The sequence below is a fragment of the Amblyraja radiata genome, chromosome 1 (genome assembly GCF_010909765.2).
Source record: "Amblyraja radiata isolate CabotCenter1 chromosome 1, sAmbRad1.1.pri, whole genome shotgun sequence".
In the NCBI taxonomy this organism is placed as follows: Eukaryota; Metazoa; Chordata; class Chondrichthyes; order Rajiformes; family Rajidae; genus Amblyraja; species Amblyraja radiata.
Window position 1 is genome coordinate 191,907,850 of NC_045956.1, and position 27,835 is coordinate 191,935,684.

At 46.6% G+C, this 27,835-nt stretch overlaps 2 protein-coding genes across 2 annotated transcripts in view; both read left to right on the plus strand.

Moving 5' to 3' along the window:
- The window catches only part of LOC116982908 (zinc finger protein 229-like), a 968,520-nt gene that overhangs the window by 275,417 nt on the left and 665,268 nt on the right, over positions 1 to 27,835 (plus strand). The window lies entirely within an intron of this gene.
- Positions 1 to 27,835, plus strand: part of LOC116989933 (zinc finger protein 229-like) — a 33,893-nt gene that overhangs the window by 1,078 nt on the left and 4,980 nt on the right. The window contains exon 2 of the mRNA XM_033047521.1: positions 23,924 to 24,001. Within this exon, the coding sequence (XP_032903412.1) occupies positions 23,924 to 24,001 (78 nt within the window). The remainder of the gene's footprint in view (positions 1 to 23,923; positions 24,002 to 27,835) is intronic.

Here is a 27,835-nt window from a genome sequence, read left to right on the forward strand (position 1 = left end):
CAGCGAGCCAAAAGCGGTCAAGATCAGACTTTTAGTAATATCGAGATAGAGAAACATCACATCTCCCCCTTCCCTTTAATTACATCACATCTCCCCCTTCACTTCAATCACATCACGTCGCCCCCTTCAACTTTGGTCAAAACTAGTAACTTGAATCTTTAATCAATTTAATGTGGATAAAGTACCACAAATAACATAGTGTTCTTCATACTACAAAACTATAAAATAATTGCCCAACTATTTTACATAACAAGTCGAGTTGGGGGTTTTGACAATCGCCCACTTCTCGTGCAAGTCGTATTTCCAACTCGTTCTGTGTCGTATTTCTGTTGTGTGTGAGTGTGGCTTGGCTCGCTTTGAGCCGATTCCCCCACCACAGAACCCTTTGATGCAGGCTGTGATAGTTCTCTTGAGTCTGGGAGACTAGCTCCTTCTGGGAGAGGGGTTCCTTCTTGTGTGAGAGTGTTCGCACTTGTCTGCTGCGTGTTGCCAGGACATGGCTCAGCTGCTTCGTGCGCAGGTCGTATGTCCTTCCTGTTTCTGCGTAACTCAGTACCACTCGGTGTAGAGATGACGTAGCTCCGAGGGGACAGGGTTTCTCTTGCAATACGGCCGCGTTGCCACTCAGTTGGTTTGGCATGAACCTATACCTGTTGTTGTTGTTCCGGGCGCGTTGTGGCTCGGCGCTTGCCTTCTCTTTGAAGTATGCTGCCTGTTTTTCTTGCCGGACGGCCACTTGTGGTCCCATGGGAGGGACATGATGAGGCAGTAAGAGAGATAGAGGCGATGGCAATTTGTTTCTTAACAACTTGAAGGCGTGGTAAATTGGATTAGTAAGTATGCAGATGATACCAAGATAGGGGGTGTTGTGGATAATGAAGAGGATTTCCAAAGTCTACAGAGTGATTTAGGCCATTTGGAAGAATGGGCTGAAAGATGGCAGATGGAGTTTAATGGTGATAAATGTGAGGTGCTACACCTTGGCAGGACAAATCAAAATAGGACGTACATGGTAAATGGTAGGGAATTGAAGAATACAGTTGAACAGAGGGATCTGGAAATAACAGTGCATAGTTCCTTGAAGGTGGAATCTCATGTAGATAGGGTGGTAAAGAAAGCTTTTGGTATGCTAGCCTTTATAAATCAGAGCATTGAGTATAGAAGCTGGGATGTAATGTTAAAATTGTACAAGGCATTGGTGAGACCAAATCTGGAGTATGGTGTACAATTTTGGTCGCCCAATTATAGGAAGGATGTCAACAAAATAGAGAGAGTACAGCGGAGATTTACTAGAATGTTGCCTGGGTATCAACAACTAAGTTACAGAGAAAGGTTGAATAAGTTAGGTCTTTATTCTCTGGAGCGCAGAAGGTTAAGGGGGGACTTGATAGAGGTCTTTAAAATGATGAGAGGGATAGACAGAGTTGATGTGGATCAGCTTTTCCCTTTGAGAATAGGGAAGATTCAAACAAGAGGACATGACTTCAGAATTAAGGGACAGAAGTTTAGGGGTAACATGAGGGGGAACTTCTTTACTCAGAGAGTGGTAGCGGTGTGGAATGAGCTTCCGGTGGAAGTGGTGGAGGCAGGTTCGTTGGTATCATTTAAAAATAAATTGGATAGGCATATGGATGAGAAGGGAATGGAGGGTTATGGTATGAGTGCAGGCAGGTGGGACAAAGGGAAAAAAGGTTGTTCGGCACGGACTTGTAGGGCCGAGATGGCCTGTTTCCGTGCTGTAATTGTTATATGGTTATATGGTTATAACAGTCTACTGTTCAGTAACTGTGAGGGGGCATAGCCGCTTTTCCCGTCAAAGGGGGTGTTGCGGTATTCGAGGATGGCGTAGATCGGGTCACGGCCACTGCGTTTGGCTTTCCTCATGATACTTTTTATAGTTTGCACACAGCGCTCTATCTGCCCGTTGCTCTGTGGATATATGGGACTTGAGGTGACATCGGCAAATACCCAGTCATCCTGGAACCTACGAAACTCAGCACAGTCAAATTGTCTCGCGTTGTCTGTCATCACCAAGTCAGGAATCCCATTCCAGGCAAACATGCCCTTCATCTCACATATCACCCAATGTGACGTCATGTCTGTCAGTTACGCTATTTCTGGGTATTTGAAGTAATAGTCCACTACAAGCAAATGGTCAACTCCATCCAGATGGTCAACTCCATCCATCTTTAATAACTGCTAGAGTCAGTTATTAAAGATAGGATAGCAGCACATTTGGAAAGTGGTGAAATCATTGGACAAAGTCAGCATGGATTTATGAAAGGTAAATCATGTCTGACGAATCTTATAGAATTTTTCGAGGATGTAACTAGTAGAGTGGATAACGGAGAACCAGTGGATGTGTTATATCTGGACTTTCAGAAGGCTTTCGACAAGGTCCCACATAAGAGATTAGTATACAAACTTAAAGCACATGGTATTGGGGGTTCAGTATTGATGTGTATAGAGAACTGGCTGGCAGACAGGAAGCAAAGAGTAGGAGTAAACGGGTCCTTTTCACAATGGCAGGCAGTGACTAGTGGGGTACCGCAAGGTATTAATGATTTGGACGAGGGAATTGAATGCAACATCTCCAGGTTTGCGGATGACACGAAGCTGGGGGGGCAGTGTTAGCTGTGAGGAGGATGCTAGGAGGCTGCAAGGTGACTTGGATAGGCTGGGTGAGTGGGCAAATGTTTGGCAGATGCAGTATAATGTGGATAAATGTGAGGTTATCCACTTTGGCGTAAAAAACAGGAAAGTAGACTATTATCTGAATGGTGGCCGATTAGGAAAAGGGGAGATGCAACGTGACCTGGGTGTCATGGTACACCAGTCATTAAAAGTAGGCATGCAGGTGCAGCAGGCAGTGAAGAAAGCAAATGGTATGTTAGCATTCATAGCAAATGGATTTGAGTATAGGAGCAGGGAGGTTCTACTGCAGTTGTACAGGGTCTTGGTGAGACCACACCTGGAGTATTGCGTACAGTTTTGGTCTCCTAATCTGAGGAAAGACATTCTTGCCATAGAGGGAGTACAGCGAAGGTTCACCAGACTGATTCCTGGAATGTCAGGACTTTCATATGAAGAAAGACTGGATAGACTCGGCTTGTACTCGCTAGAATTTAGAATATTGAGGGGGGATCTTATAGAAACGTACAAAATTCTTAAGGGGTTGGACAGGCTAGATGCAGGAAGATTGTTCCCGATGTTGGGGAAGTCCAGATCAAGGGGTCACAGTTTAAGGATAAGGGGGAAATCTTTTAGGACCGAGATGAGGAAAACATTTTTCACACAGAGAGTGGTGAATCTCTGGAATTCTCTGCCACAGAAGGTAGTTGAGGCCAGTTCATTGGCTATATTTAAGAGGGAGTTAGATGTGGCCCTTGTGGCTAAAGGGATCAGGGGGTATGGAGAGAAGGCAGGTACAGGATACTGAGTTGGATGATCAGCCATGATCATATTGAATGGCGGTGCAGGCACCAAGGGCCAAATGGCCTACTCCTGCACCTATTTTCTATAGATAGATATAATTTAATTGCCACACAACCAAGGTCGGTGGTATTTGGGTTGCCAGCAGCGGTACAGTAATAAAGAACACAACCACAATAAAAATTTTACACAACATCCACCACAGCATTCATCACTGTGGTGGAAGGCACAGTGCTTGGCCAGTCCTCCTCCATTTTCCCCCGTGGTCGAGATGTTTCTAAGATGTCTGTTCCAACCTTAGACCAAGGTCTGCTGGGGATGAAGTGTGTTCAGTAAGGCAAGACCAGTCTTTCTGAACAAGTGCTCTGGCAGGATGTCTACTTGAGCGCCAGAATCAAGTTTGAACTCAATGTCCACATTGTTGATGCTGCACATCTGTCCCCATTCACGCATCGACTCAATTTTCTGCGTTAATCACGGTATCAATGTAGAATACATCAACATCATCGTCCACTGGCTCAGGCAGCGGTGAAGTGTTCATCTGGAACTCAACGTCGCGGACGTCATGGCTCCAGTGTCTGATTAGCCGGTCATGTTGTCGGGAACGTGTGCGGCTGTTGGACGCTCTATTTACCGGGCAGTCGGGGGATCTGGAAAGATGTCCAATCTCTCCGCAGGTGTGACATCTTATGTACTGAACGGGGCAGTAGTTTCCTTTATGCCCGTGGGTGCATGACCGACAGACGGTGTCCTTAGCAGAATCACGGATTTCTGTCTGTGGTTGTCTGGGTCGTGAATCCCTGCCCCATGGCCAACTGGCGCTGTCCCGTTTCACGTAATCATAAGTGTCTTCGGTGTCGATGGCGGTTGGAGCAATCTGCTTCACGTGCTCGGCTGATGCTACGGCGATCATACACATGTCACTGTATTTTTCCAGTGTTAAATCATCGCATTGTAGTAGTTTCTCCCAGAGTGGCTGGCTGGTGATGCCGCAGACAATTCTGTCTCGCAGCAACGAGTCATGGATAATGACAAACTCGCAATCATTAGCTAAAGTCTTCACTGCAGTCAGGTAGCGGGGGGGGGGGGGGGGGGAGGGCGAGCTTTTGCATTTTTCAGCTTGAAATTGTGCAATCTGGTGCATTCTGCAGCGAGTCTTTTAACTTACACTTCAATGCAACATTTATGCTTCAAATTGGATTAGGTATCAATAAGGTTAGGCTAAATTACATTCCTAATAACATTCCACAGTAGAGCCAGGCTCTGATCAACAGGTGCAGCACATGAATGAACTTAGGATATTCATGTATGGAAATCAGATTATAATTCATGCTGCTATGCATATATATAGAGAAACAAAAACATGCAAACAAGGCAAGGGGAGTCAGACTTCCATCACTCTGTCCTAATTTGACAAAAGGAAGCAACTGACAATGTTGTCAAAATGGAGTTATTGCCTGTATTAGGGTATTTGAGATATGTTCTACACAATGGTGAACAAAATAAATCTTCTCCGAGTACAATTTGAAAATATTTATACCAGAGAAGTAAGAAATTCCATCACAAAGAGCTGAAAGAAAAACACATTTTCCTCATTTACAAGAAAACGCCTTTCTATCAGTTGCTTCCTTTTGTCAAAATTGTGATATTTTTGATATATTCACAAATTTATTTAAGATAAAAATGGAACCTAATACTGAAATAATTATATTTGGAGTAATGGGAGACGGGAACAAATTAAACATATCCCAAAATTCATTTTTTAATTATGAGTTAATAATAGCAAAAAAACATACTTAAATTTTGGAAAAATACAACTATACCAACGCTCAAAATGTGGATTAGAAATATGTTGGACAGAGCACCCCTTGAAAAAATCAATTGTTTGAGGTCTAGGTGAAAGATGATCAACAATATAAAAACTCATCTCCTATCGTCTATTTGCTAATTTCTCTCTTGCTCTCTCTTCTTTCTTATTTCTCTTCAGCACTATCTCTCTCTTTTTTTATACACACTACATGTTTTTCTACTCTCTACTATCTCTTTCTTTCTTATTTTGCTCTTTAAAAAAATTAAAAAATGAAGTTGTACAGAGAATGTATCATGTTATTAATATATTTGGCACCTGAAAAAAGGTACCACTGTATTGTACTCACTTCTAATAAATAAATTAAAATTAAAAAAATAACAAGGCGAAAATAATGCCACATATTCAACCATATATGGTTCAATGAAATTAAGATATATATGTAAAACATATATATGGAAACAGGCCCTTCGGCCCACCAAGTCCACACCGACCAGTAATCTACCATACACCAGTTGTATCCTACACGTCAGGGACAATTTACAGAAGCCAATTAACCTACAAACCTGCACTTCTTTCCGATGTGGGAAAAAATGGAATATCCAGAGAAAACCATGTGGTCATAAGGAGAATACAAATACTGTACAGACAGTACCCGTAGTCAGGATCAAATCTGGGTGTGTGGTGCTGCAAAGCAGCAACTCTACCGTTGCACCATCCATTAAATTATTTTTTCTGTAATATATTTATTATGGTGTCACGTCAATAAAGATGAACACATGATTTTTTCTGATTTCTGCCCTTAATTGGATAACACATATTTCCAGTCATTGTTGGTTTTCAACCTCTTCAGTCTGAAGGTCTCGATCCGAAACATCACCTATTCTTTCTCTTCAGAGATGCTGCCTGTCCTGCTGAGTTATTCCAGCTTTTAGTGTCTATCTTCAATTTAAACCACCATCTGCAGTTCCTTCCTACATTCTTTGTTAAGCGAAACAGGTCCTATTCTCATAGTATTATTCACCTCAACTAAGTATTTTCTTCACCTCTGTTGCTGCAGAGAATACAATGGCTGTTATCAAATCTTTCTTCATAGTGAAAAAGAAAATTCCAGCCTGCCAATATGTTCATAAATCGCCCCAGGATCCTCCCCAGTTCAATTGCACCCTTTCTACTGTGTGTCATAGTCTTATAGCATGGAAATAAGCCCTTCATCCCAACTTGTCCATGCAGACCAAGATGCCCCATCTAAACTAGTCCCATTTATCCACATTTGGCCCATATCCCCTTAAATCTTGTGTGTGCCAGTGTGTGTGTAATGGTGTGTGCCAGTGTGTGCGTAATGGTGTGTGTAAGTGTGTGTGTAAGGGTGTGTGTTAGGTTGTGTGTGAGAGTGTGTGCCAGTGAAGCGGCAACAACAACCGCAGTGAGCTGAGACTTGGCGATGTCCAGGGAGCATTTCCCTCTCTACTCCCCGTGAATGCGGGCCGGCCTAGGTGCTCTGTGTCCAGTTGGGGTCCGGGGGAGGTGAGGGTCAGTGACCCGGGGGTCCGGGGGAGGTGAGGGACAGTGACCCGGGGGTCGGGCATCGGAGCGGAGCTATTGCCCGAGATTTATCCCTGCTGCTCCGGAGGTGGCACCGACGCCCCCACTGCTCCTGGATCCGGGCCGGGGTTAAAACACCATGCGGTGTGGACAGAGTGGCCACCGGACACAGAGCCGCCGGAGGTGAGGGTGGGAGGTGTGAGCGATGCCTCAGTGGGGGTGGGGGGTGGGGGGGCGGATCAGTTCTGGGACCACCGCCGTGTCTCACCTATCACACCCTCTGCACGAGAATGTGAATGCGGGTGAGGCAGCATCTATAGAGTGGTAGACAAAAATGCTGGAGAAATGCTTGAGTGTGAAGAAGGGTCAAACTCAGACAAAGATGCTGCCTCACCCGCTGAGTTTCTCCAGCATTTTTGTCTACATTGCCATTTTAAATAGTGTGCGATGGGCTTAAGCCATTTACTCGTTCTTTACGGGGAACCTGTCGACAGAAAACTATTCTCATTGGTGAGTGTGGAGGAGTGTGACTTTATTTATTCATTTATATATATATTTTTTAAATTGAGCGTGAGAACTTCCGTCATCAGCGTGAGAGCGTGAGAATTTCATCAAATGCGTGATTATCACACTCATTGCGTGAGAGTTGGCAGCCCTGTTATATTACATATACATCAAACAAAACTAAACTAAAAACTAAGCTTCTGCGCAAGAAACCTAGCTCCAAACACGCCCTTGAATACGTAATAAATCCCACCCACATAATAGCGGGCAGTCTAAAATTTAATGCCATAATAAATGACACACAAAATAAGCCAAATGGCCACTGATGGGCGAAGGGTTGGAAACTAATACGCTTTAACAGTTGTGTGGACAAGACAGGTTTAGAGGGGAGAATGGAGCACAAGTGAGTGGGCAATTGGTACCTTCTCAAGATGGCGTTATGAACGGCGAGACCCTAACAAGAAGGCAGCCGTCAAACCCTCACAAAGATGGCCACCGGCTGCCGACCAATCAGCAGCGCCGACCTCACCTGCCCTCACCAAGATGGCCGCCCGCTGGTCCCGTTTCCTCCCCGGGCCGAGTCTCCCCATCGACCGCATGAAGATGGCGGCGGAGAAGCGGCAGTTGGTGGCGTCGCTGCCGACAGACCTGAGGTAAATAATGTTATAAATCAGCAGCGCAGCGGGATTGGGTCAATATGGGGGAGAACTGAGGTAAATCACCACATAAACTACACGTGTATGTGTGGGGAAAACTGGGGCCAAACTCCTTATAGACATAGAAACATAGAAATTAGGTGCAGGAGTAGGCCATTCGGCCCTTCGAGCCTGCACCGCCATTCAATATGATCATGGCTGATCATCCAACTCGGTATCCTGTACCTGCCTTCTCTCCATACCCTCTGATCCCTTTAGCCACAAGGGCCACATCTAACTCCCTCTTAAATATAGCCAATGAACTGGCCTCAACTACCTTCTGTGGCAGGGAGTTCCAGAGATTCACCACTCTCTGTGTGAAAAAAGCTTTCCTCATCTCGGTCCTAAAAGATTTCCCCTTTATCCTTAAACTGTGACCCCTTGTTCTGGACTTCCCCAACATCGGGAACAATCTTCCTGCATCTAGCCTGTCCAACCCCTTAAGAATTTTGTAAGTTTCTATAAGATCCCCCCTCAATCTTCTAAATTCTAGTGAGTACAAACCGAGTCTATCCAGTCTTTCTTCATATGAAAGTCCTGACATCCCAGGAATCAGTCTGGTGAACCTTCGCTGTACTCCCTCTATGGCAAGAATGTCTTTCCTCAGATTAGGAGACCAAAACTGTACGCAATACTCCAGATGTGGTCTCACCAAGACCCTGTACAACTGCAGTAGAACCTCCCTGCTCCTATACTCAAATCCTTTTGCTATGAATGCTAACATACCATTCGCCTTCTTCACTGCCTGCTGCACCTGCATGCCTACTTTTAATGACTGGTGTACCATGACACCCAGGCCTCGTTGCATCTCCCCCTTTCCTAATCGGCCACCATTCAGATAATAATCTACTTTCCTGTTTTTGCCACCAAAGATTATAAATCAGCCCCCCCCTCTTATTCACTGAGGTCAATAACGTTATAAATAAATCAGCAGCGGAATAAACCCGGTAAATGTGGGGGAGACCTGAGGTCAATCTCCACATAAACTACACGTCTGGGGGAATAAAACTGGGGTCAATAATATAAACTCACCGTCTGGAGCAGCGTCCTGAGATAAAACACGTTATAAACATCTCCCTCTCTGTAAATAATCAATAAATCACCAAATAAACTACACGTCTGGGGAATAAACCCGGTAAATCTGGGGGTAAACTGAGGTAAATAATGTTATAAACACACAGGGGAGCGGAATAAACAGGACTGTGGAGTCGGACCCAAAACATCCGACCCCGACCCCTAGGTAAAATAATTCTAAATCTGCTGTGATGACTTTACACAAGATGACATTTCATAAGAACCACATGAATCATCAGGCTGCCTTTTAAACCCATGTCCATAAAGTTTTGAGTCTAATGGTTGTAGTTGTGCTAATGTGGCTTTTAAAAAAATGTTTATTCTTGAAGTAAAAACCATAATTCATTATGCTAAAAGAAGAAAATATACAGAAAGGACTATGACAACATTTAAATTCCATTAAATTAAGTAAAAAATGATAAAAGCATTACTCCAAAATTTATTAAACTAAGGCCACAGAGATGACCTAAATGGCTAAATTATGACAAAAAAAAATCTCATGTGCAATAGAAAATAAAAGTAAATGCATAGGTAGTTAAGTTTGCTACAAAAGTACATACTTAAAATGTGTTAATAACGTCCTTTGGAACAGAATTGCTTCTGCCAGATCCTCTTTCACTGAAGCCCTTAAATCTGATTTAATTATTTTCAGTGTGGAGAATAGTCTCTCCACGCTGACCTGAGTGAGTGGTATGGCTGTTACTATCATAACTGCAAACTTTACTATTTCTGGATAAGTAGGGATGACATGGAATTATAGACCAGTTAGTCTGACATCGATGGTGGGGAATTTGATGGAGTCAATTATTAAAGAAGTAATAATGGTGAATTTGGATAGCAGAAAAGGATTGGTCCAAGTCAGCATGGATCTATGAAAGGGAAATACTGCTTGACTAATATTCTGGAATTTTTTGAGGATGTGACAAGTAAAATGGATGAAGGAGAGCCAGTGGATGTAGTGTATCTGGACTTTCATAAAGCCTTTGATAAGACCCCACAGGAGATTAGTGGGCAAAATTAGAGCACATCGTATTGGAGGAAGCGTATTGACATGGAGAGAGAATTTGTTGGCAGACAGGAAACAAAGAGTAGGAATAAACAGGTCCTTGTCAGAATGGCAGTCAGTGCGAGTGGAGTGCCGTAAGGCTCGGTGCTGGGGCCGCAACTATTTACAATATATATTAATTATTTAGATGATGGAGTTAAAAGTAACACTTGCAAACTTGCAGATGACATGAAGCTGGGTGGTAGTGTGAACTATGAAGAGGATGCTAGGAAGTTGCAGGATGACTTGGACAGGTTGAGTGAGTGGGCGGATGCATGGCCGATACAGTATAATGTGGATAAATAAGAGGTTATCCACTTTGGCGGCAAGAACAAGGAGGCAGATTATTATCTCAATGGTGTCAGATTAGGAAAAAGGGAAGTCCAACGAGACCTGGGTGTCCTTGTACTGAAACTAGACATGCAGGTATAGCAGACTGTGAAGAAAGCTAATTCCATGTTGGCCTTCATAACGAGTGGATTTGAGTATCGGAATAAAGAGGTCCTTCTGCAGTTGTACAGGGACCTGGTGAGACCACAACTGGAGTATTGTGTGCAGTTTTGGTCTCCTAATTTGAGGAAGGACATCCTTGCTATAGGGAGGTTGCACGGCAGTCGGGTCACGACCCATGGCCCGTACTGTTGCTACGCTACGCCAACTGGAGTACACGCGATGAACTGCAGGTAAGCACTGACCAATGTTTCCAGCATAGTGGGCCCGTTAAAACCCGCCGAAATGGTCAATAATTATGGAAATCGGGATAAGCGTGAGAGACATTTATCCTACTTCAGAATTCCAAAAGTGAGTAGAAATGACGGTAGATAGAAGCAAGACCTGAAGGGACAACAACAGCCAAAGTGCTTGGCGAACATTGGCCATTTGCTCACTGCTTTTCATTAGCAGTAAGGCATTATTTGTGTTTTTTCTTGATTCCTTTGGCATCTAAAAAGTTTCAGAAGTGATAAATCTGGCTGTAAAATTTTAAAATCGCCCATGGTTCTCAAGTGAATTTTTACATACAAAAAGAAAACGCCTCTGAAGCAAAATTTATCATTAAAAAAAATCGCAAACCATATTGGTTTTGAATTACATTTTACTCAGATGCAAGCCAAGGAATGGCATAATTGTTAGCTGTTAATTGGACATAATCAACCTCAGCAAATTGACAATATCCTATTGAAAGAGTGGGTGTTTAAACTGTCAGGATATTTTATTATCTTCGAAAATATACTTCTCAATAGCATAATGATAGAAGACTTACTTTTCCACACACCACTCGTAAGTCTGGAGATTTAAAAAAAACATTTAGCTTCAGAAGCGTTTTCTTTTAGCATGTAAAAACCCACTTCAGAACCATGGGCGATTTTAAAATTTTACAGCCAGATTTATCACTTCTGAGAATTTTTAGATAGTCAAGGAATCAAGAAAAAACACAAATAATGCCTTACTGTTGATGCAATGCAGTGAGCAAACGCGATAATTCCCAATATTTTCCAATTTGATATCTTCATGGCCAATGTTCGCCAAGCACTTTAGCTGTTGTTGTCCCTTCAGCTTGAGCTTCTCTTTACCTTAATTCCGTCTTTCACGCTTACCCTGACTTCCACAATTTTTTACAGCGCAGAAATTCACCATTTTGGCGGTTTTTAACAGGTAGGAAAGTACGCATTTCGTGTATTAACAACATATACCGGCAGCTCCGTTATCCTCCAGATGGATTGAGCTGCTCCATGCGTCAAGCCCTATGACCCAGTGACCTTACGTGCAACCCCCCTATTGAGGCAGTGCAGCGTAGGTTCAACAGATTAATCCCCGGGATGGTGGGACTGCCATATGAGCAAAGATTGGAAAGACTGGGCTTGTATTTATATAGTATGCAGTATAATATAGTTATAGATAAATGTGAGGTTATCCACTTTGGCGGCAAAAACAAGGGGGCAGATTATTATCTCAATGGGGTTAGGTTAGGTAAGCGGGAGGTTAGCGAGACTGAAAGTTGGCGTACAGGTACAGCAGGCAGTGAAGAAAGCTAATGCAATGTTGGCCTTCATAACAAGAGGATTTCAGTATAGGAGTAAAGAGGTTCTTTTGCAGTTGTATAGGGCTCTGGTGAGACCACATTTGGAGTATTGTGTACAGTTTTGGTCTCCTAATTTGAGGAAGGACATCCTTGTGATTGAGGCAGTGCAGCGTAGGTTCACGAGATTGATCCCTGGGATGGTGGGGCTGTCATATGAGGAAAGATTGAAAAGACTAGGCTTGTATTCACTGAAGGATGAGGGGATCTTATAGAAACATATAAAATTATAAAAGGACTGGACAAGCTAGATGCAGGAAAAATGTTCCCAATGTTGGGCGAGTCCAGAACAAGGGGCCACAGTCTTAGAATAAAGGGGAGGTCATTTAAGACTGAGGTGAGAAAAAACTTTTTCACCCAGAGAGTTGTGAATTTATGGAATTCCCTGCCACGGAGGGCAGTGGAGGCCAAATCACTGGATGGATTTAAGAGAGTTAAATAGAGCTCTTGGGGCTAGTGCAGTCAAGGGATATGGGGAGAAGGCAGGCACAGGTTATTGATGGGGGACGATCAACCATGATCATAATGAATGGCGGTACTGGCTCGAAGGGCCGAATGGCCTCCTACTGCACCTATTTTCTATGTTTCTATGCCCCATCTACACAATTCTATTCCCCTCAACATTTTATGCACTTGCAGGACTTTTATGCAATAATATTGGTTAATAATTAATTGAATTTTTGTTTATTGCATGGTATCTTTGTGTATTGAGTTAATAGGCCTGTAAATCTGCACTGTGAAAATGTAATTGTTCCACTGTCAGTACATATGACATCCAAGGAAAGATAGCTGAATGGATAGAAAATTGGCTCAAGGAAGGAAGCAGAGGGTGATTGTGGAAGGTTGCTTCTTGGACCGGAGGCCGGTTACTAGTGGTGTGCCTCAGGGATCGGTGCTGGGCCTGTTACTGTTTGTCATCTACATCAATTATTTGGATGAGAACATACAGGGCAAGATTAGCAAGTTTGCTGATGATACAAAAGTGGATAGTTTTGCAGATGATTGTGAAAAATTGCAGCAGGATCTGGATCGATTGGCCAGGTGGGCTGAGGAATGGTTGATGGAATTTAATACAGAGAAATGTGAGGTGTTGCATTTTGGGAAGTCTATCATGGGCAGGACCTACACAGTGAATGGTAGGCCTCTGGGTAGTGTTGTAGAGCAGAGGGATCTCTGGTACAGGAACATAGTTCATTGAAAGAGGCATCATCGGTAGATAAGGTGGTCACAAAAGCTTTTGGCACATTGGCCTTTATCAGTCAGTGTATTGAATATAGAAATTAGGCGATCATGTTGCAGTTGTATAAAACGTTGGTGAGGCCACATTTAGAGTTTTGTGTTCAATTTTGGTCACTATGTTATAGGAAAGATGTCGCCAAGCTGGAATGGGCACAGAGAAGATTTACGAGGATGTTGCCAGGTCTAGAGGGTCTGAACTATAGGGAGAGGTTGTGTAAGCTAGGACTCTATTCCTTGGAGCGCAGGTGATGAGGGATGATGAGTAAAATCATGACAGGAATAGATTGGGTAGATGCACAGTCTCTTGTTCATTCCACCTATTTTGTGGATAATTGACCTAAATGTCGCATGTGGGAGAGATACAATAATACAATATTTTATTCAATGTCATTTGAATCTCAGTGAGGCTCAAACAAAACTCTGTTTCTACAGCCATACAAACAAAACAATTCCTACAAGACACACAACAATTCAATTCACACAAACATCCATCACAGTGAATCTAGAATAGAATAGAATAGAATGCTATTTATTGTCATTCAAACCTAGGTTTGAACGAAATTTCATTTCTACAGTTTTTTACATTACAAAATAATCCAAGACCCACACTTAACACAGTTTACATAAACATCCATCACAGTGAGTCTCCAACATCTCCTCACTGTGATGGAAGGCAAAGTCTTTATCTCTTCCCTTTGTTCCTTCTCCCACGGTCCAGCAGTCCAACTGCAGTGTCGAGGCGAACTGGGGCTCCGATGTTATAGCCCCCGGCGGGCGATGGTAAGTCCTGAGGCCGTTTAAGCCACGCCGGGCGATGTTAGGCCCCGGCTCCATGTCCTTAAACCCGCGATTCCAGCGGGAGAAGTCGCCGTTGCGGAGCTCGGAAAAGCGGTCTCCCACCAGGGACCTGCGAGCTCCCGATGTTCCCGTCCACCGGGTCTGCGGCCGGTACCTCCGAACTCCAAAAGTCGGGTCGCAGCTGCACGCCACCACAGCTCTTCCCGCTCCGAAGTTGGCCAGCTCCGCGATGTCAGTTCTGCAGGCTCTGCAACTGGAGCCCCCAGGTTAGTACCGGCCGGAGGTCGCCGCCGGCTCCACGATGTTAGGCCCAACGACATCCGAGACCCGACAGGGAATAGTCGGGTCCCCGCACAGGGAAGAGATTTAAACGGTTTCCCCCACATATACACAGCTAAAAAAATAATAAAAACTAACTCAAAGACATACATTTAACAAGACAAAAGTAAAAAAAGACAGACGACTGTAGTCGAGCCGCTGCCGTTAGGCGCCGCCACTCCCACTTCTCGAATAATAATCTCCTCCTCACTGTGATGGAAGGCAAAGTCTTTTCTCTCCCCTGCACCATTTCTCTCCCGATGTCGAAGCCCCAGCAGGCGATGGTAAGTCCCACGTCCATTAGATAGATTAGATTAGATATAATTTATTGCCACACAGCCAGGCTGGTGGAAATTTGGGTTGTCTGCAGCGATACAATAATAAAGAACACACAACCACAATAAAACTGTAACACAAACATCCACCACAGCATTCATCACTGTGGTGGAAGGCACAAAATTTGGCCAGTCCTCCTCCATTTCCCCCCCGTGGTCAGGACCAGAGTCCAGAGTCAGTCCAGGATCGGCTCTTCCTCACCGGAGACCGCGGCTTTAAGTTGTTGTAGGCCGCAGACCGGCGGTCAAGATTTAAGTCCCCGCCGCAGCCAGAAGCACCGTAGACTGCAGGGCCGGCGGTCGAAGCTCCCCTCCAGGGGTGATGGTAAGTCCATGCCGGACCCGCGGTAGAAGTCGGCCGCGGGCCGGCAGTGATGGCTTCTTCTTCCCCCGGGTCCCCAACGTGAGATCCCGGGCTGTAGACCCCGCACCAGCTGGAGCTCTGCAGACCGCGACTTCAGGCTGCGACTTCAGACTGCCGGCTGCCCCGGGCCAGCGAAACGGAGCGCTCCCCTCCAGCGAGCCCCAGCGAGGGCTCACCCGCTCCACGCCGAGAGTCCACGCTGCGCCCGCCGCTGAAGCCCCGGGCGCGTCTCCGGGAAAGGCCGCGTCGATCCTTGATGTTAGGCCACGGGGGAGGCGACCTGGAAAAACTCGCCTCTCCGTGGAGGAGGCGACCGAAGCGGTTCCCCCCTTACCCCCCCACACCACCCCCCACACAAAGCACACAAAGAAACATTAAATACAGACTTTAAAACATACTAAAAAATTTTAAAAAAGTTGAAAAACTGACGAGCTGCATGACATGGCTGCTGCCAGAGCAGCGCCCCCTCCTCCTCCTCCATTAAGGCCACGCCAGGCGATGTACGGCCCCGCTCCAGGTCTAAATGTCACAAAGTTGGAGCCCTCGGCAGGCGTGGAATGTCCCGCGGCCATTAAAGCCGGGCCGGGCAATCTACGGCCCCGCTCTGGGTCGTTCCAACCCCGTGACACGGGCTGGTGAAGTTGCCGTTGCGGGAGCTCCGGAAAGCGGACTCCCACCTGGACCTGCGAGCTCCTGATATCACAGTCCACTGGAGCCTCCGAACTCCGGAGTTGGGCTGCAGCAGCGAGCCACCACCGCTCCCCGAGGCCGGCCAGTCCTACGATGGTAAGTCCGTAGCTCCGCAGGCTCCGCGACTGGAGCCCCCAGGTCATTCCGGTTGGAGGCCGCTCCACGGTGCTAGGCCCCAACGACAATGGAGACCCGACAGGGAAAATGTTAGGTCTCCCATGCAGGGAAGAGATTTTAAAAGTTTCCCCCTCCCCCCCCCCCGCCCCCCCCACATATACACAGTTAAAAAGAGTATAAAAAAACACGACAACTACATTTAACTAGACCAAAAAAATTAAAAAAAGACAGACAGGCTGTAGGTGCCGCTGCAACGTGAGTCGCGCCACCAAATGCCTGCTGTGGTTTTAAAAACAGATTATTTTTGAGATGGAAATTCAATTGTACATAGCTCCTTGAAAGTGGTGTCACAGGCAGACAGGGTGGTCAAGAAGGCTTTCGGTACATTGGCCTTCATCAGTCAGAGCATCAAATGTAGAGTATTGTGTTCAGATTTGGTCACCATATTCTAGGAAAGATGTTGTCAAGCTGGAAAGGGTGGGCAAGGTGGACCAAAGGGCCTCTTCAGGGCTCGAAATTAGCGGTTGCCCGGGTGCCACTGACCACTCAAAGCGCCGCCGGGCAACCTAAACACCGAGTCATTTTGCCCGGCTTGGCAACCAGATACTGGTTTGTACCGAAGATAGACACAAAAAACTGAAGTAACTCCGCGGGTCAGGCAGCATCTCTGGAGAAAAGGAACGCAACGTTTTGTGTCGGCGGTGACGGCTGTATTGCATGGGAAAGATATTAGGTGCGGGGTGAGGAAGGGTCGCAGCGAATGACAGGCCCCGAACAGCTAACGGCTCTTTCAAAAGGGAAGAGGGAGGGGGAGGGGGTGGCCTCGGCGTGCGGGAGGGTTGTTTTGAAAGTGCCGTTAGCGCATTTGCAAGCAGAGGCCCTTATCAGGGCGGGCAGGGTCGTCGTCCTCCTCCTCCTCCACCACCTCCTCCTCCTCCTCCTCCTCCTCCTCCCCCCTCCACCTCCACCCCTCCTCCTCCCCCCCTCTCTTTCCCCCCACTCTCCCTCCTCTTCCCCCCCCTCTCCCTCCTCTTTCCCCCCCTCTCCCTCCTCTTCCCTCCCCTCTCCCTCCTCTTTCTCCCCCCCTCCCTCCTCATCCCCCCCTCTCCCTCCTCTCCCCCCTCCCTCATCTTCCCCTCTCCCTCTCCCTCCTCCTCCCCTCTCCCTCCTCTTTCCCCCCCTCTCCCTCCTCTTCCCCCCCTCTCCCTCCTCTTCCCCCCTCTCCCTCCTCTTCCCCCCCTCCCTCCTCTTCCCCACTCCCCCCTCCTCTTCCCCCCCCTCTCCCTCCTCTTTCCCCCCCTCTCCCTCCTCTTCCCCCCTCCCTCCTCTTCCCCCCCTCTCCCTCCTCTTCCCCCCCCCCTCTCCCTCCTCTTCCCGCCCACCCCCCCCCACACACACGGGAGACTGGCGACTAAAATTAGAGCACATTGTATTGGAGGTAGGGTCTTGACATGGATAGAAATTGGTTGGCAGACCGGAAGCAAAGAGCAGGAGTGCACGGGTCCTTTTCAGAATGGCAGGCAGTGGCGAGTGCCACAAGGCTCGGTGTTGGGGCCGCAACTGTTTACCATATATATTAATTATTTGGAAGAGGGAATTAGAAGCAACACTAGCACGATTGCGGATGACACAAAGCTGGGTGGCAGTGTGAACTGTGACGAGGATGTTTGGAGGTTGCAGGGTGACCTGAACAGGTTGAGTGAGTGGGCAGATGCGTGGCAGATGCAGTATAATATAGATAAATGTGAGGTTATCCACTTTGGCGGCAAAATCAAGGGGCCAAATTATTATCTCAATGGGGTTAGGTTAGATAAGGGGAAGGTACAGCGAGGCCTGGGTGTCCTTGTACACCAGTCGCTGAAGGTTGACGTGCAGGTACAGCAGGCAGTGAAGAAAGCTAATGGAATGTAGAAACATAGACATAGAAACATAGAAAGTAGGTGCGAGAGTAGACCACCAGGTCCGTCGAGCCCGCACCGCCATTCGCTCATGGCTGAACACTAAACAGACACACTTACCCACAAACAGTAGACACAAGACACAGAACACAAGACACTACCCTCCCCTTTATACCGCTATCACCCCTCTCCACCCCAAGAACCTCGTGATCTCCTGGGGGAGGCAAAAAACCGGATAAAAACCCAGGTCCAATTCGGGAAAAAAATCCGGGAAATTCCTCTCCGACCCCAATCCAGGCGATCGACACTTGTCCAGGAGATCACTCAGGTCTTACTATACTAACCATACCTAGGTCCATATCCCTGCCCTCTCCCCGTAGCCCCTTATCCCCTTGGCAGCTAAAAAAACATCTATTTTAGTCTTAAATATATTTAACGTTTCTGCTTCCACTGCTCCCTGGGGCAGTGAATTCCATAAATTAACCACCCTCTGGGTGAAGAAGTTCTTCCTCATCTCAGTTTTAAAGAGCCCCCCCTTATTCTGCAACTATGTCCCCTAGTTCTAGTTTCCCCGATCATTGGGAACATCCTCGATGCATCCACCCGATCAAGGCCCCTCACGATCTTATATGTTTCAATGAGATCGCCTCTCATTCTTCTAAACTCCAAAGAGTAGAGTTCCAGCCTACTTAACCTTTCCTCATATGTCAATCCCCTCATTGCAGGAATTAATCTTGTAAACCTTCGCTGCACTGCCTCCAGGGCTAGTACATCCTTTCTTAAGTATGGACCCCAGAACTGTACACAGTATTCCAAATGTGGTCTCACTAATACTGTGTACAGCTGCAGCAAGACCTCCGTGTTTTTATACTCAATCCCCCTAGCAATAAAGGCCAAAACTCCATTGGCCTTCCTGATTGCTTGCTGCACCTGCATACTAACTTTTAGTGATTCATGTACTAATACCCCTAGATCCCTTTGCGTTGCATTACAACGCAGCTCCTCCTCATTTAGAAAATAACTTGCCCTATCATTTTTTTTCCCAAAGTGAATGACTTCACATTTATTAGTATTAAATTTCATCTGCCAAGTTGTTGCCCACTCACCTAGCTTATCTATATCCTTTTGCAGACTCTTCCTATCCTCCTCATCCCCTACTTTTCCTCCCATTTTTGTATCGTCCGCAAATTTTGATATATTACACTTGGTTCCCTCCTCCAAATCATTTATATAAATTGTGAACAACTGGGGTCCCAGCACCGACCCTTGCGGTACCCCGCTAGTTACCGGTTGCCATCCCGAGTATGAACCATTTATCCCCACTCTCTGCTTCCTATTTGTTAGCCAATCCTCTACCCATGCTAATATATTACCCCCAATCCCATAACTTTTTATTTTTAGCAATAGTCTCTTATGTGGCACCTTGTCAAAAGCCTTTTGGAAGTCCAAGTATACCACATCCACCGGTTCCCCTTTATCCACCCGGGTTGTTACTTCCTCAAAGAATTCGAGCAGATTCGTTAAACAGGACTTCCCCTTCACAAAACCATGCTGGTTCTGTCCGATGAAGTCATGTTTATCCAAGTGCCCCGTTAGTGTTTCTTTAATAATTGTCTCTAACATTTTACCCACCACCGATGTTAGACTAACCAGGTCTATAGTTACCCGCCTTCTGTTTACTTCCTTTTTTAAATATAGGTGTTACATTGGCCATTTTCCAATCCACTGGGACCGTTCCTGCCTCCAGGGAGTTTTGGAAAATTATCACCAATGCATCCACAATCCCCACCTGCTATCTCCCTCAAGACCCTTGGATGTAATCCATCAGGCCCAGGGGATTTATCCTCCTTCAGTCTCATTAATTTCCCTAATACCACCTCCTTGGTGATCTTAATAGTATTTAGCTCCTCCATTCCTACCGCCCCCTGTTTATCCAGCGTTGGAATATTTTTTGTGTCTTCTATGGTGAAGACTGATACAAAATACTCGTTTAATGCCTTTGCCATTTCCATGTTCCCCACCAACAACTCTCCAGTCTCACCCTCCAATGGACCAACGTTCACCTTAGCCACCCTTTTTCTTTTTATATAGCTATAAAAACTCTTACTATTAGTTTTTATGTTGTTCGCTAAATTCCTTTCATAGTCTATTTTCCCCGTCTTAATTAATCTCTTAGTTATTTTTTGCTGACCTTTAAATGCTTCCCAATCCTCTACCCTCCCACTATCTCTGGCTACCTTATATGCCCTTGCCTTCAGCCGAATACTATCCTTTATAGTTTTACTGAGCCATGGCTGACTGTTCTTACCCTTACCCCTTTTTTTCTTCATAGGAATACATTTTTCTTGAAGGGTTATACAGTAGACCCTTAAACGTACACCACTGCTCATGTACCGTCTTATTCTTGAGTCTGCTATCCCAGTCAACTTTGATCAGCTCAGTCCTCATACCTTCATAATCCCCCTTATTTAGATTAAGCACCCTAGCCTGAGTTTCAACCTGCTCCCCTTCTATTTGAATATGGAATTCGACCATATTGTGGTCACTTGTTCCCAACGAGTCCCTAACTATGACATTTTTAATTAATCCTGCTTCATTACACAGGACCAGATCCAAGATTGCCTCCCCCCTTGTCGGTTCTGTGACATACTGTTCTAGGAACCCGTCTCTAATACATTCTATAAACTCTTCCTCTAGTCTACCCTGCCCAGTTTGGTTTGCCCAATTAATATGAAAATTGAAGTCCCCCATGATTACAGCAGTTCCCTTTTTACATGCGTCAACTATTTGCAGATTTATGTTCTGACTAACAGCGTCACAGCTATTTGGAGGTCTATAAATTACACCCACTAGTGTTTTTTTCCCCTTGTTATTCTCTATCTGTACCCAAGCTGTTTCACTATCCTGATCCTTCAACGCAATATCCTTCCTCTCTATTGCCGTTATTCCCTCCCTTATTAAAAGGGCCACCCCTCCTCCCTTTCTTTCCTGTCTATCTTTCCTAATTGTCGAGTACCCCTCTATATTTAACTCCCAGTCCTGATCCCCTTGCAGCCATGTCTCCGTAATGGCCACGATATCATAACTATATATACTTAATTGCACCGTTAATTCATTTATCTTATTTCGAATACTCCGTGCATTTAGATAAAGCACTTTCAGATGATTTTTACTACCCTTCCTTTCCGTTTTTGCCCCTTTTACATCTAGAGCTTTATCTTCACACATTCTGTCTCCTGTCACATTTTGACTTTCCGCTTCCCCACTGATACCCTGCTCTATTTCCTCTACCCCTGCCGTTATTACCCCCCTTGATACCTCCCCCCCGCTACTTAGTTTAAAGACCTCTCTACTGCCCTAGTTATATGATTTGCCAGGACCCCAGTCCCAGCACCGTTCAGGTGAAGTCCGTCCTTACAGAACAGATCCCCCCTGTCCCAGTACTGGTGCCAGTGGCCCAAGAAACCAAACCCATTTTTCCCACACCAGTCTTTGAGCCACGCATTCAGCTTTTTAATTTTACGTACCCTCGCCGATTTGGCCCGTGGCTCAGGTAGCAATCCGGAGATCAGTACCCTCGAGGTTCTGCTTTTTAATTTATTCCCTAACTGCTCAAACTCCTTCAGCAGATCCTCCTTCCTCGTCCTTCCTATGTCATTGGTCCCCACATGGACCACGACCACTGGATCCTCCCCCTCCCACTGCAAATTTCTCTCCAGCATCGCAGAGATATCCTTAACCCTAGCACCGGGTAGGCAACACAGCCTTCGGGACATGTTCTGCTGGCCGCAGAGAACCTTATCTACCCCCCGAATAATACTATCCCCTATCACTACGGCATTTCTTCTAACTCCCCCCTCTTGAATGGCCCCCTGATCCACGGTGCTGCAGCCAGGTTGCTCATCCCTCCCACAGCCCCTGATCCCGTCCTTACATTGAGTAAGAGCCTCGGTCATGCTCGTCAGGGACAAGGGCTGTGGCTCCTGCCGCATCTCCTCCTGGTTCCCCCTACCTGCCTCGCTTATGGCCACACCTTCCTTTCCTTGCTCACTGCCTACTGAATTAGTTAAACTGGTCGGTGTGACCATCCCCTGGCACAAAACATCCAGGTAATACTCCCCCTCCCTGATGTACCGCAGCGTATGAAGTTGGGTCTCCAGCTCATCAATGCGGAGCTCGAGTTCCTCTAGCCTCAAACACTTACTGCAGCTGTAGGGATCTTCTACATCAATGGTGTCGACAAATTCCCACATCTCACAGTATTGGCACATCTCCTGGCCGCCCATCTTATATAAGTAATTAACTGGTCCTATTTAAGAATCCCCTACCCGGATTACTGTATTGATACACCCCTTATTTATATAATCCTACCTCCTATAAATGGGAAAGTACTCACCCCAGCCGTAAATTACCTACTGGTTTGGCTGTCTAGTGGTAATTCCGTCCGTTCTTCCTGTCTGGTCCACTGCTCCCTTGCAGTGCGTGGCAAACCTCTTTGCCTCTGTTAGCTTCTCGAGCCGCGGCTCCGTCCGTCCTCCCTCGGCGACAGCACCTGTGGCACCGCGGTCGTGACGTCCCTTCCGTTCCTGCAGAGCCTTCCTGTCCTGTGTTCAAAAGGGAACTGCAGATGCTGGAATATCGAAGGTACACAAAATTGCTGGGGAAACTCAGCGGGTGCAGCAGCATCTATGGAGCGAAGGAGGGTTTCGGCCCGAAACGTCGCCTATTTCCTTCGCTCCATAGATGCTGCTGCACCCGCTGAGTTTCCCCAGCAATTTTGTGTACCCTAAAGCTAATGGAATGTTGGCTTTCATTACAAGAGGATTATAGGAGTAAAGAGTTTCTTCTGCAGTTGAATAGGGCTCTGGTAAGAACACATATGGAGTATTGTGTACAGTTTTGTGTACAGTTTTGGTCTCCTAATTTGAGGAAGGACATCCTTGTAATTGAGGCAGTGCAGCGTAGGTTTACAAGATTGATCCTTGGGATGGTGGGGCTGTCATATGAGGAAAGATTGAAAAGTCTAGGCTTGTATTCACTGGAGTTTAGAAGGATGAGGGGGATCTTATTATAAAAGGACTGGACAAGCTAGATGCAGGAAAAATGTTCCCAATGTTGGGCGAGTCCAGAACCAGGGGCCACAGTCTTAGAATAAAGGGGAGGCCATTTAAGGTTGAGGTGAGAAAAAACTTTTTCACCCAGAAAGTTGTGAATTTGTGGATTTCCCTGCCACAGAGGGCAGTGGAGGCCAAATCACTGGATGGATTTAAGAGTTAGATAGAGCTCTCGGGGCTAGTGGAATCAAGGGATATGGGGAGAAGGCAGGTGCAGGCTATTGATTGGGGACGATCAGCCATGATCACAATGAATGGTGCTGGCTCGAAGGGCCGAATGGTCTCCTCCTGCACCTATTTTCCATGTTTCTAAATACCACAGACTCACCGCCCTCTGACTAAAGAAATTCCACCTCATCTCCTTCCTTAAAGAACGTCCTTTAAACCTGAGGCAATAGACAATAGATGCAGCAGTAGGCCATTCGGCCCTTCGAGCTCTCTCTAACTCTCTCTTGAAAGTATCCAGAGAACGTGCCTCCACCGCCCTCTGGGGCAGAGAATTCCACAGACTCACAACTCTGTGAGAAAAGGTGTTTCCTGATCTCCGTTCTAAATGGCTTACCCCTTATTCTGAAACTGTGGTCCCTGGTTCTGGACTCCCCCACAGTTTAAGAATAAGGAGTAAGCCATTTAGAACGGAGACGAGGAAACACTTTTTCTCACAGGAAGTGGTGAGTCTGTGGAATTCTCTGCCTCAGAGGGCGGTGAAGGCAGGTTCTCTGGATGCTTTAAGCCGCGCTGGGCGATGTAAGGCCCCACTCTGGGTCGATTTAAACCCCTCGATTCGGGTGGGCGAAGTTTGTCGTTGCGGGAGCTCCGAAAAGCGGTCTCCCACCAGGGACTCGCGAGCTCCCGATGTTACCGTCCACAGAGCATGCAGCCGAAGCCTCAGAGCTCCGAAGTCGCCACCACGGCGCTACACGATCCGAAGTCGGCCAGCTGCGCGATGGTGAGTCCACAGGCTCTGTGACTCGAGCCCCAGGTCGACTCTGGTTGGAGGCCAGATGTTAGGCTCCAATGACAACGGAGACTCGACAAGGAAAAAGTCGGGTCCCCATACAGGGAAGAGATTAAAAAGTTTCCCCCCCACCCCCACCCCCCACCCGTTAATCCCTATGCGTGGCAGATGAAGTTTAATGTGGATAAATGTGAGGTTATCCACTTTGGTAGCAAAAACAAGAAGGCAGATTACTATCTAAATGGCGTCAAGTTGGGAAAAGGGGAAGTACAACGTGATCTGGGGGGTCCTTGTGCATCAGTCTATGAAAGTAAGCATGCAGGTACAGCAGGCAGTGAACAAAGCGAATGGCATGTTGGCCTTTATAACAAGAGGAATCTAATATAGGAGTAAAGAGGTCCTTCTGCAGTTGTACAGAGCCCTAGTGAGACCACACCTGGAGTATTGTGCGCAGTTTTGGTCCCCTAATTTGAGGAAGGACATTAATGCTATTTACGGAGTGCAGCGTGGGTTTACAAGGTTAATTCCCGGGATCGCGGGACTGTCATATGCGTTGTCACTTAAATAACTGGCACTGGCCACTTTAATAACTGGCACTGGCCACTCAAATCAGCTGCCCCGGACATTTTTATGATTGGTTTATTGTATTTTAACGTTGTGTTTTACCTGCTTTTAACTATTTACTTATACTGTTCCATCAGGGACTGGATTGTTTTTAGTGTTATTATGTGTGAAACGTTTTAAATTTCATGTGCGATGCTCCGCTATTCCCTGGGAAACGTCTTTTCATTTTGCACTGTACAACTGTTGCTTGCAAGATGACAATAAAGGTTGATTTGATTTGATTTGATTTGATATGCTGAGAGAATGGAGCAGCTGGGCTGTACACTCTGGAGTTTTGAAGGATGAGAGGGAATCTCATTGAAATATATAAGATTGTTAAGGGTTTGGACACGCTAGAGGCAGGCAACATATTCCCGATGTTGGGGGAGTCCAGAACCAGGGGCCACAGTTTAAGAATAAGAAGCCATTTAGAACGGCGACGAGGAAACACCTTTTCTCACAGAGAGTGGTGAGTTTGTGGAATTCTCTGCCTCAGAGGGCGGTGGAGGCGGGGTTTCTGGATGCTTTCAAGAGAGAGCTAGATGGGGCTCTTAAAAATAGCGGAGTCTTCACTAAGGAAGACACAAACAATCTCCCAGATGTACTCGTGGCCAGAGGTCCTTGCGTGACGGAGGAACTGAAGGAAATTCACATTAGGCAGGAAATGGCATTGGATATACTGATGGGACTGAAGGCTGATAAATCCCCAGGGTCTAATGGTCTGCATCCCAGGATAATTAAGGAAGCGGCTCATGAAATCATGGACGTATTGGTGATTATTTTCCAATTTTCTTTATATTCAGGATCATTTCCTGTGGATTGGAGGGTAACTAATGTTATCCAACTTTTTAAGAAAGGAAGGAGAGAGAATGATAGCCTGCTATCGGTGGTGGGGATGTCACTTATAAAAGATGAAATAGCGGCACATTTAGATAGCAGTGACAGGATCGGTCCGAGTCAGCATGGATTTATGAAGGGCAAATCATGTTTGACTAATCTTCTGGAATTTGTGAGGATGTATCTAGGCAAATGGACAAAGGAGAGCCAGTGGATGTAGTGAACCTGGACTTTCAGAAAGCTTTTGATAAGGTCCCACATAGAAACATAGAAATAGAAATTAGGTGCAGGAGTAGGCCATTCGGCCCTTCGAGCCTGCACCGCCATTCAATATGATCATGGCTGATCATCCAACTCAGTATCCCGTACCTGCCTTCTCTCCATACCCTCTGATCCCCTTAGCCACAAGGGCCACATCTAACTCCCTCTTAAATATAGCAAATTAGTGGGCAAAATTAAAGCACATGGTATTGTGGGTAGAGTGCTGACATGGATAGAGAAGTGGTTGGCAGACAGGAAAGAGTAGGGATTAACGGGTCCCTTTCAGAATGGCAGGTAATGACTAGTGGGGTGCCGCAAGGCTCCGTGCTGGGACTGCAGCTATCTATATTACTAAATCTCTGTTCTTGACCGGTTTTGGCCTTCTGTGCTGCGATTTCCGAGAGAACGCCGCCACCTACGGCCGTCATTTTTGGCCACCTTGCTCAGAACCCCCCTCCGCCGCATGTGTGCCGAGGATTTTTCCCGTCGATGAAAAATGACAGAGATATTAATGTTTTTACACAATTCCCCATTCTCTCTGCTGCCCCTGCTGGAGGGAGGGGGAGGGACTATAAAACCAGGAAGTGGTGTGCCTCAATCAGTCTCTGCAAGTGGTGTGCCTCAATCAGTCTCTGCAAGTGGTGTGCCTCAATCACTCTGCAACATGGAGGGCACTCTGAGCTCTGAATGACACTGAACAAATTTCTTCACACCTGTGAGTAAGTACCCTTAATGTGGTTAGTTGAAAATAAAAAATGGTTAGTTTGAAATAAAAAAACACTGCCTGCAAATGGTTGTTTGGGGGGTTTGGGTTCCTCTCTCTCTCCCCACCTTTCTCTCTCCCTATCCCTCTCTCTTTCTCTCTCTCTCCCCCTCTCCCCCCTGTCTCTTTCCCTTTCTCTCCCTCTCTCCCCTCCTCTCTCCCCACCCCCCCCTCTCCTCACCCCCCTCTCCTCTCCCCCCCTCTCCATTCCCCCATCTCCTCTCCCCTCTTTTTCTCCCCCTCCATCCCCTCCACCACCTTCTCTCCCCTAAACCCCCCTCCCCTCCACACACCCTACCCCTTCCCTCCACCCTCCCTTTTCCCCACCTCTCCCCCTCCCCTCACCTCACCCCACTCAGCACACCCTCTCTCCCCCCCTTTCTCTCCCCCCTTTCTCTCCTCTCCTCCCCCTCTCCTCTCCCCCATACCCCCCCTCTCTCTCCCCTCTTTTTCTCCCCCTCCATCCCCTCCCCCACCGTCCCTCCCTTCCCTAAACCCCCTCCCCTCCACACCCCCACCCTCTTCCCTCTACCCTCCCTCCTCCCCACCCTCTCAGCACCACCTCTCTCTCCCCCTCACTTTCACCCTCTCTCTCTCCCCTCACCCACCCTTGCTCTTCTCCTCCTCTCCACCCCCCTCTCCCTCTCTCTGTGTTTCTGTCTCTCTCTCTCTGTCTCTGCCCCTTCTCTATCTGCCCTCACTCTCTACCCCCGCCCCCCCCCTCTCTCTAGATGTGACTGCAAGTTGGGGGCTATGCGTCAGTAGATAGGGTGGTTATGGGGTAAAAGGAGCAAATTAATAATATTAATGTAATATCAAGGGGGGTAATTAGCGTGAGTGCGGGGGGGGGGGGGGATAGTTAGTGTGTGTGACGCTGCATGCCGCCTCTCCCCCCACAACCGCACGTTGGGGGAAACAGACCCAACGGGTCTGCACTTGGTCTAGTTTACAATATATATTAATGATTTAGATGAGGGGATTCAAAGTAACATGAGCAAATTTGCAGATGACACAAAGCTGGGTGGTAGTGTGAACTGTGAATAGGATGCTATGAAAATGCAGGGTAACTTGGACAGGTTGGGTGAGTGGGCAGATGCATGGCCGATGCAGTTTAATGTGGGTAAATGTGAGGTTATCCACTTTGGTGGCAAAAACAGGAAGGCAGATTATATTATCTGAGTGGTGTCATATTAGGAAACGGGGGAGTACAACGAGATCTGGGAGTCCGAGTTCATCAGTCACTGAAACATGCAGGTACAACTGGCAGTGAAGAAAGCAAATGGCATGTTACATAAAAAATAGAAACATAGAAAATAGGTGCAGGAGTAGGAGTAGGCCATTCGGCCCTTCGATATGATCAT